The 11,046-nt window shown below is 33.6% G+C and overlaps 1 protein-coding gene across 1 annotated transcript; it reads right to left on the bottom strand.

Moving 5' to 3' along the window:
• On the bottom strand, window positions 1–11,021 carry LOC134266295 (uncharacterized). Its single transcript, XM_062748506.1, has 8 exons — window positions 11,002–11,021; window positions 10,240–10,646; window positions 7,104–7,139; window positions 6,794–6,808; window positions 6,525–6,638; window positions 5,266–5,510; window positions 197–314; window positions 1–35 (listed from the first exon to the last, which is right to left on the bottom strand). Exons 1-8 carry the CDS (start codon window positions 11,019–11,021, stop codon window positions 13–15), a joined length of 978 nt encoding a protein of 325 aa, XP_062604490.1. The 3' UTR covers window positions 1–12.
• Window positions 11,022–11,046: the final 25 nt, after the last annotated feature.

Raw genomic sequence — 11,046 nt, 5'->3', positions numbered from 1 at the left:
ACTTTCCGTGTCTTAGGCAGCTTTGGACCCATTTTCTATTTAAGAAACAATAAATAGAACCATTAATTTGCAAATTAACATTTTATAACATTAAACACAAACATTTTATATTTCGTTTTAGTGTGCTATCAAAGGTAGTAGAACAATATTTCGAAAACGAATGGATATATGTTATTTGTGAAAAAAAGTAGCTTACCAATAACATCCAGGACTTCTTCTACAATCATGGAAGGATTGCATGGACCAGATCGTAGATCTGTGTAATCTATACTGACTGACACATTCTGACGTTTAGGGACGCTTGTTATGAACATCTGTAAGTCAAATGATTTGAAGAGATAAAGTATATGTATTCACAATTAATTGCAATACTTGGATACCTTCTTAATACAAGAGGCCCACGGGCCTTATAGGTCACCTGAGTATTGTGTAACAACTTTCAAACAATTAAATTTGGTTCGTGTTTTAAACCAGAGGCCATGAAATTCACAATTCACAATTTTGAAAGAAGCACCATTGCTTATTAATGTTATCAATACCTAGAGGTAGATCAGAAAAAGAGAAAATGTTCTTCCACTTTATAACCAATTGTGCAGCTCACCCGAAAAGAACCACTGAACCTGGGGCCACATATTTCAAAATTTTGCAAATTTTATCATAAAATGGTTGATTAATACCAAAGAGCAGGTTTCAAAGCATATTTATTTTCAGGTAACCCCCCCCCCCCTTTAGGGCATAAAAATAACAATTTTGCTAGATGCACCTTTCTTCATCATAAATATGTATACTTGGATAATTGGCATAAAATTCACAATTTTGGAAAAGGCTCTTGCTCATCATAACTATGTGCTTAGTTAGTTTATTTAATACACAGAAGCAGAGAAGAAGATTTTCAAATAAATGCATTCTCACTATATAATCCATAGAGCCCCGCCCTAACACCAGAACCCCTGACCCTGGGGCCAAAAAATTCACAAATCTGGAAGAGGCACTTTTGTTCATAACTATGTACTTAGTTTGTTTATGTAATAAGTCAAAAGAAGATTTTCAAAGAATAAATGCATTTTCACTATATAATCTATAGAGCCCCGCCCTAACACCAGAAACCCCTGACCCTGGGGCCATTTCACAAATCTGGAAGAAGATATCATAACTATGCACTATTAGTTTATTTAATACCCAGAAGCAGAGAAGAAGATTTTCAAAGAATAAATGCATTTTCACATATAATCTATAAGCCCCGCCCTAACACCAGAACCCCTGACCCTGGGGCCATAAAATTCACAATTTTGGTAGAGGCACTCTTGCTCATCATAACTATGTACTTAGTTAGTTTATTTAATACCCAGAAGCAGAGAAGAAGATTTTCAAAGAATACATTTTAACTATATAGTCTATAGAGATGACCCTGTTCTGGAAGAGGCACTCTTGCTCATCATAACTATGTACTTAGTTTGTTTATTTAATACCCAGAAGCAGAGAAGAAGATTTTAAATGCATTTTCACTATATAATCTATAGACCATAAAATGGATATCATTCTTAGTTATTTATTTAATACTCAGAAGCAGAGAAAAGATTTTCAAAGAATAAATGCATTTTCACTATATAATCTATAGAGCCCCGCCCTAACACCAGAACCCCTGACCCTGGGGCCATAAAATTCACAAATCTGGAATAGGCACTCTTGCTCATCATAACTATGTACTTAGTTAGTTTATTTAATACCCAGAAGCAGAGAAGAAGATTTTCGAAGAAATAATGCATTTTCACTATATAATCTATATAGCCCCGCCCTAGCACTAGAACCCCTGACCCTGGGGCCATGAATTTCACAATTTTGGTAGAGGACTCAATGATCATTACATTAATGCTAACAGTTTGCCTGCTTGATGTCCAGGAGTAAAGAAGAAGATTTTTAAAGATTGCAATAATTTTAGTGGTTTTGGCCCCAATCCCCAGGGGGGTGGGGACCATGAAATTCACAATTTTTGTTCCCCTTCACCCATAGATGCTGTATACCAAATTTGCTTGAAATTGGTTTAGTGGTTTCAGAGAAGAAGCTGAAAATGTTCAAATGTTAACACACGACACACACATAGGTCTCCTGAGTTACTCAGGTGACCTAACAAGATGAGTTTTCAAAACACTGCTTAGTACAGTTTTAATGACAAATGGATATTTCAGATGAAAGAAAAAATCATTGATGGGTAATTCTTTTTAGGACTTTACGGCTTCAGACAAATGTAATGTGGATCAAATCTACATATTCAGGACATTTCGATTGTTTATTTAGACGTGTCACATGAAGTAACATGATCTAGATTAGCAAAGGATCAGGAGGCAAACCAATATTCTACGATGAATTATATAAAATCTACAATGAAATTATTCTGGTTATTTTTAACAGAGAAGGAAGAAAAATGACACCTTCTGTGTAATATGGATAGTTCCAATTGGATTTTGAAGAATACTTCATTATCCATGAATTTTTAGACCCTATGAAATCAAAATTTGCCCTTGTTTGTTACCGTATGTTCTTTTAAGGACAAAAATGAATAGAATAGGCGGGTCTTAGAGGAATGTGCATGTCTGAGGAATCATCATTACATGGCTAATGGTATCATTTCGCATTGTGGCTTACAGAGAACAATCGTCCAATCAGTTGACTAAATAACAAAGTATGATGGTTTATTCTAAGAAATGTATAATGTATCAAAAACACGTGATTTAGATGGTCAATTTAACATTATTGCCACTACATTTCAAACTTAAAATGATCACAAAAGCCTTTTTATGCATGACAATACGCATGAAACCTCAGTTTTGCATGAAATTTGTATTCACAGATGTTCGGAAATACATGTAGACATTTGTCTATTTATCAACTTACAAAACCGTCAATTATAAAATAAATCAAATGTTTGTCATTTTTTCTGTTGAAAATAAAGAAATGCTTCACATTTATGTGAGCAAAACAAATGAAGTCAATTATAAAATAAATCAAATGTTTGTCATTGTGAGCAAAAAAATTGAAGATTCGCTTTTAATCTGAGGTTAAAATACATATCAAATTGTCTTTCGGAAAGTAATTAAGGAGAAGAAAGCCCCCTTTTAGGTACTAGTATTAAATTTTCCTAATATTTTTGTAGTTCTCACTTTTAATGCATTTCACCTGAAAGGTCGGTTAGAAAGTCGTCCAACAGAATACCTTCCTTGTTCTGTTCATAATGGGGAAGGCCAGCTAGATTTTACAATATTTTAAACACAACATATGAGCCCATTTGGGTACAATTTTCTTCTTCACATAAAGGTAGATTTTGTCAAGAGGCCCACGGGCCTTATAGGTCACTTGAATATCATTTAAAAACAATTGCATTTGGTTTGTTTTTTAAAGCAGAGGCCATGCAATTCACAGTTTTGAAAGAGGGGCACCATTGCTTATCATGATTATACACTTAGCATGGTTACTTAATACTCAGAGGTACATGTAGATCTGAGTAACAAAAAAAAAAAAACATTTCCAATTTATTAACAGTTGTGACCCCATCCCACAGGAACAACTGATCCTGGGGCCACACGTTTCAAAATTTTGGAAATTTTATCATAAATTTTATTTCATCATAAATGGTTGATTAATACAAAAAAGAGCAGATTTGCACCACGTTTTACTCACATTTATTTCCGTGTTTATTTGTCCTTGATATTACTTTTTCAAATTAAAAACCAGTATAAAAACCATTTTAACACGTTTTTCTATCAATTTTGCGTACTTTTCATCACCATCTTATTATAATTTGAAAGCTTTGGATGAAATTTAACAAAGTAATCTGGATCATTGTCTGAGGCGAAGGTTTTGCGTCACAACCAGGTTAAAAGATTGTTACATTGGTCTGAAACAATTTTAGAAACATTAAAGCAAACAACTTTCAATTGTATGAACATGACAAGAAATTGGTTCTCAAGGCAGTTCAATAACATCTCAAACAGTCTGAATATTATTATCCATTAAGCGGTACACTTACGTGCTAAGCGCCCAAGGGTATTGTCCAAAAGGCATCTGTGTGATGATGCACTGCCAATTCCCGAATATGTAACGCATTGAACATATTTGGGATTTTTATAAGGAATGTCAACACCCCCCCCCCCCCCATCGAGCTCGCTCCACACACTTTCACGGTTTAGAAAGATCCATGCAGTATGTATGACAGCAAATAAACCAATGTCCTATTCAAGGGTATATTGTACCCATGAGTAAAGGTTGTCTTGCATTAATTGGAGCGAGTGGTGGTCTTACTCCAAAGAGATTATTTATGTGATTTTCATTTTGAAGATAAATCATGTCCTTGACACTTTGCTTAAAATTCTGACGAGATACTTACATGAAATTGACGCAACATTGATCTGAAATATGCATCATTAACCTCGAAAAAATAAGAAATTATTAATTGTAGGCATTTGTTCTTCCAAACTTCAAAAAAATGTTAGGTGAAAACTTAGAAGTTTGCGTCAGTGTATAATCATTAGAGCCCCACCCTAACACCAGAACCCCTGACCCAGGGGCCTTGAAATTCACAATTTTGGAAAAGAAATACTTCCTCGTCATAACTATGTGCAAAATTCATTGGTGTAATTCCCAGGAGCAGAGAAGAAGAGTTTTAAAGAATTTATGCATTTTCACCATATAATTCAATAGAGCCTCACCCTAACACCAGGACCCCTGACCATGGGGTCATGAAATTCACAATTTGGAAGAGGCAGCTTGTTTAATATGACTCATTGGTTAGTTTATTAAACACCCAGGAGCAGAGAAGTAATTTATTTAAAGAATTAATGTATTTTCACTGTCTAATCTTTAGAGCCCCTCCCTAAAACAAGAACCCCTGACCCTGGGGTCATGAAAATCACAATTTTGAAAGAGACACTCTTGTTTATCATACCTATGCACTTAGTTTGTTAAATACCAAGGTGCAGAGAAGAAGATTTTCATAGAGTTAATGTATTTTGTCTCGCTAATGAAGACTTACCTGTGGGTCATTGCTGTTTTCGAAAATGGAAGACAACTTCTTTGTTTCAAAACAAAAAATTAAATTTGGTTAATATTTGTGAGGCCAAAAAGGCCCAATTTAATTGCCTAATTTTTTTCTTTTTATCAATTCCTTTAAATTCAATATTTCTTAGGGTTTTAAAGCTATCATGCACACGATTCAATCATGTTATATCAAATATAAAAAAAATCAGAAAAAAATTGAAGCAAAGTACTCACTTGGAAATTTCCTGATATGTTTTCTAAATCCACTCGGAGAAGCTGCCATTTCAGGTCCTTAATAGGGTTATTCCATAATTCTTTGTAGTTGTTTCCAATTGTGAGATATATATTAAGCGAGGTGTCCTCATGCGCTCGATATTGCATTAGGAAACAGTAGGAGCCTTCCGTGTTGTTAATGATCGGAGATGTTAAAACAGGCATCTCAAAAATTGATTGGCTTGAATCATATGTTAGAACCTTTCCTTAAATAATAATAACAATAGTAGAATTTTAAAATGAAAATTTGTACATATACGACTGTATACGTAGTTATTCCCAAAGGCAGAAATATGCCAGGCTCTATATTGTAATAAATCTCTTATAACGTCATGAACCGAATTGATTTGACCATAGCTAATTGTTATTTCAAATACATAAAAATTTTGACAAGATTTATTTTAAAGGAACATAATTATACATATCACTATTTTCACCTCAAATTACTATTAAACACTTTTTGTCTTAGGCATACATGCTATTTATGCATTACTTAGACAAACATGCAATTTATTTCATGGAATGCAAACATCTTTAAAATTTTAATAAAACAGGTTATTTTATGACATTTTCCCAAGTTTATCTTATTTTCGTTTAATTATCTCATTTTCATTTATTAATTAATAAACGTTTTAGCACTTCTTTCTCCACTTATGATACCGAAATAAGAAGCCGAGAACTTATATTTGCAATAAGGTATAATTCAGCCCGTGGTTTAATGTTTATAAATCGAAAATAACCCTTAAAATTAATACAATGACTTAGTTACCCCTTTTTGAATTTCAAAAAGAAAAAATCTCCTATGTTAATCAGTTTATGTCCGTTTATTTCCTGATATCAACGTGCACTTTACACAGTTTGTACATGTATGTATGTACCTTCTTTGAAGCATCAGGGTTATTTTAATGCCCACCAGAACTTTCATTTTAAACTTTAAAAAAAAATGATAAGTTCAATAATATCTTTAATTAATTTTGTTTAAGGTAAATCCACTCATCATTTTGGAATCAGAATCTCTGGGTTTAATGGGAAAATACTGATGCGAAGGTATTATATTTTAGTTGGTAGTTAACACTATAATGTAACTATATTCATTTTATTTTTATTTTTTTTTTTTTTTTTTTTTTTTTTTTTTTTTTTTTTACAACTTGTTGGTATCATAAAACTACGAAGAAACCAAATATTTAACCCCACGAAAAGTAATACTGACATACACCTACCCTTTGGAACTGGAACATCTATTGAACCACCAATGACATCAACATTTACCCAGCCGTCTGCACTTTGCCATAGGCAAATATATTTGTCAAACCCACAAGCAAGATAATAGTATGCTACAAAATTTTTAAAGTTGATTTCATTTTTATGTATATGATTATTCATCGAGATTCGACTAAATGTACAGATTGTCTTCTAATCAGATTTTTGTTTTTATGACAATTTCTTTACTCCTCGCCTAGTTTTAGTAAAGTAAAATTAAGATACTTACCAATTATATCATTCTCTGAAAAAAAAATATGCATTGAAAAGTTGAAAGCCATTTTTGTCTGGAATAGTTTACGTGTAACTTTAAGAACCTTATGTCGTTTCTTCTCATCTTTTTTTCATGGTTTGAAATAAGTAATACGCTTCTTTTTGTCATGTACTTTTTTTTCAAATAAAAACTGTAACATCTGATTTCTCTACAATGTACTTATCACACTCAGAATAAAAATAATCTAGAAAAGATGCAAAGTACATTTAATTTGGAAATATTGATACATGTATATTGATATGTGGGTGGATTAAGCTAAGTTTACCTGTAATGGAAAGTTGCGAAATGCTGATATCATCGCCTGCATAAAAAAATGACAAACCAAAAAATAAGTGGACAAAAACTCATAAGAAAACGTTAAACGAAACTTTGAAAAATGTTACTTTTCCAAAATTTAAATCACCGACAATTTTTAATTTGTATTCTTTAAACATGTACAGATGTGTGTTTCATTCACTTTGTTATTTCAAAGAATATTTATTAAGACCCGAATAATGAATAATCACATCTGTTATGATAAAAGACAGTCGCTGCTCGTTCACTCTTTTTTCTCACATGTAAATGATCGCAGTCAACAATATGATATATTTGTAATCCAATCAATCGTACTCTATCACAGCAACATTGCTTTTTAATGTTTGAGACATCCTAAGAATTAACGAGGCAAAATGATCGAAATATGAAATTAATTTGATCTCCTCTAAGAAAACCAGTCACTCGTGTGGAGCGTCTGCTCTAGAGTCGCAAAATAAGGAGTTTATCTTTACGTCGCGGGTTCGAATCTTTGCGACGTGGAGTCTGGTTTTTCGGATGAGACCGTGTCACAGTAGGTGATGGCACGAAAAAGATCCCTAACTGCTCAATGACCCTTAGTGCCGAGCATAGGACAACATTTGTAGCTCTCCATTGGCAAGTGGTGGCGTCTACATATGAGTGAAAAATTCTTGAAAGGAACTTTAAACAATATACAATCAATCAAAGAAACCAAATAAAAATATATCGATAATTAGGATAATACTTTTTACATCGTCTGCATACGAAACCATCTTATGCTTAGCAACTATTCCTTTGTAAATTTCTGTTATCTATTTACAAAAAATCATTAAAAAGAAATGGACAGTCAATTGTGCTTTTATATTCAACTTGACAAAAGCAGTTGCTCGTGTTCGAAATGGTTAGAGCTTTTATATTTTAGTTGCGGGGTTTAAATCCCACCGCTAAGCATGGAGATCAGCCCTTCAGCAAAGATCTATAACACCCCTACTAATGTGTTCGAAACCTTTTATTTTTCGGTGTTCTGCAAATTATAAAACCCGATGAGTTCAGAGAAGCTCTGGCAGTGGCTCTGGCGAGAGTTAGCGATACTTCAGATAGGGTAAATTATTCACGGAAATGTGGCTAGGAAGTGACTTGCACTTGGAGGCATGGTAAACAGAAAAGTTATGTTGCGTTTAAGTTTTCATCACCCTAGAATCAGCTAATAATGTCGGTAGAAATGTACTTCAATCAATCGATCTCTCTTACATTCATCATGTTCAAACTTAAATAAGTATTCTCTATAATACAATTTTCTGCAGTCATGAATTAAAATTTATTTTTGGACAAATATTTTTGCATGGGAACAGGGACTATATTTTTGGCGTCAGATTAACAAACGAGACACCAGCATGATTTTAACTGACCAATCAGCTGAATGATTATTGCATTGTGGGCTACTACGAATACTACAGGAATTTTACGCTTGAAAAAAAAGAAAATCGAATGGTAAATGAAAAGCATTTTTAAAAGTATTATTTTCATGCTCATAATGACAAACAATTCATTTGTTAAATAAACGGAGGAAGTCTAGGATTCTGAAAATCATACTGCAAAAGCGATTTGCGTCTGTATTAATTCCTTTGTCGTACTATCGGTGAATACCATTGTCAGCTGGATTCCCTGGCCAAAACACGTGATCACGAACGTAAACAAAGTTTTGTCCATTTAAATGCATAAGAGATGCCGCTCGTTTTCCTTACCCTTGAAGCGCTGCTGTTCTGAACTATAATAGACACAAACTACATTTTATAAACCATTTTTCTCAGTTACCACCAAATTAAAAACGCCCGTAACATCTTTCATAGTTTCTTTTCTTTGTATTTTGTTCGTAAGAACATTTTTTTTATTTTGCAGTCCATTGACATGATCCTAGATTGACCTGAACTACGTGTTCGAAGTAAAATGTAAACATGTATTTGGCGTAAACGTTGCTATTCATTTAAAGATTGGTCAGTTGCTAGTGGTACATGTAAGATCTGCTGTGCGCAATTATAACAACAGCCATTTAAGGCAAACAAAGGTTTGTCAGTGCAGATGATAATACACATTTTTTACCAACGAATCGGTCAATAGTGAGCTCAAATTTTTCGCCGAAAAGTATAAGATATATTGTTATTTTAACACCCCCTCGTTTAGCCACCCTTTTTCTGTTGAAAATCATGAAAGTCTTTCAGAAAGGTCTGGAAATATTTATTACAGGACAAGTTTTCAAAAGAAACAGGCTATAGCAATATTATGTTAACTGCCAATTTTATTTATAAAACCGGTTTTACCCCATACCCCTTAAATAGATCAACCTAAACCACGTGTCTTGAATTAAATCACAATAACATTATTAGGGGTGTATAAACGAAGATCCTGCATGTGTCGCCTTTCATAGGTCGTCAGAGCCGAGTACCGTCTCTCATTCGAAGCTGTTGAAAGATTTTCAATATGAGAGAAAAAAATAATCGGAGGGATGTTAAAGAATCAAACAACCAAATTCAGGTTTAAAACAAAATTGCTTTATTGATTTGACCTCGATTGATCCGTTGAATACTATGTAGCATTTCACGTGGTATGATCGCTTAATCTTTAGTATTTTTTAAAATATAACGAAACATTGCTCTAGCTGGACGTGTCTGTCGTGATTTTATAATGCATATGACCTAAGAATTGATTATCATTAAATACAAAACAAGGTAGTATTTACGAGCGTCTTTACTTTGTAACAGCTGACAGAATTGTCAGTTTCGACGTTGTGTCATTAAATTGACTTTTTTCAAGATTAGAAATTTCCATGTCTTGCAGACTTTTTTAAATCAATTGTACATACAATCAAAAATCAAATGTCAATTTGAAATCAAAGGACTACTTTTTTTAAAAAATAATTTTCAAATCTTTGAATTATTATATTGTTTCTGACCATCGTTTTAACCATATTAAATCATAATATTAAGAATTAATGTCCGACGTTGCTTTCTTTGTAATTGTTTGAAACATTTTTTTGCATTTTGACACTTTTCTTAACTACTTAATATGATAATTTTCAAAGCATATATGTGTTCCCGACCATGTTGTAACAAGTGTTTTCAATGAATCACCTCCGACATTAGAAGTTGATCCTCCCCCAATACTGGCAGATGTTCCTCCCCCGATACTTGAAGATAGTCCTCCCCCGATAAGTGGAAATGGTCCGCCACCAATACTGGGCGATATTCCATCATCGATACTGGGTGATATCCCATCATCGATACTTAGAGATGGTCCTCCCCCGATACTGGGAGATATTCCATCATCGATACTTAGAGATGGTCCGCCCCCAATACTGGGTGATATTCCATCATCGATACTTAGAGAAGGTCCGCCCCCGATACTGGGAGATATTCCTTCATCGATACTTAGAGATGGTCCGCCCCCGATACTGGGCGATATTCCTCCCCAATACTTGGAGATGGTCCTCCCCCGATACTGGGAGATATCCCTCCCCCAACACTTAGTGAAGGTCCTCCTTTAAGTAATAAAATGTTTCTTTTATCACTAAATATGATGCATTTAGTGTAAAGTATAGGGAGTGGCATAAAATTTCTTAACACCAAAAATTCTGCTTGTAAAAATTGCAGAGCCCTCTATACAATTGTCCCAAATTTTTATTTTATTATTTTCATCTTCATGCATGCAAGTATGAAGTTTCCAACCCAAGCTTTTCCGGTCAATATTTAAATGTTTGGATGCATACATTTGGTGATTATCAAGGTGTTTTTTATCAGTCACCTGGTGAATGGATGGTGTAATCCCCAACATTTTTTTAGCTTCTGAGAATTTTTATATGACACAAAAACTTGAAAAATACCTGTGAAAAATACCTGATTTCATTGTCCATCATTCTTATATTTTAATATCTGATATCA

Source organism: Saccostrea cucullata, unplaced genomic scaffold, assembly GCF_032062105.1.
Source record: "Saccostrea cucullata isolate Sc308-1 unplaced genomic scaffold, CSIRO_AGI_Scuc_v1 ctg979, whole genome shotgun sequence".
NCBI lineage: Eukaryota > Metazoa > Mollusca > Bivalvia > Ostreida > Ostreidae > Saccostrea > Saccostrea cuccullata.
Note: the sequence above shows the minus strand (reverse complement) of the source record. Positions and strands in the feature narration are given on the sequence as shown.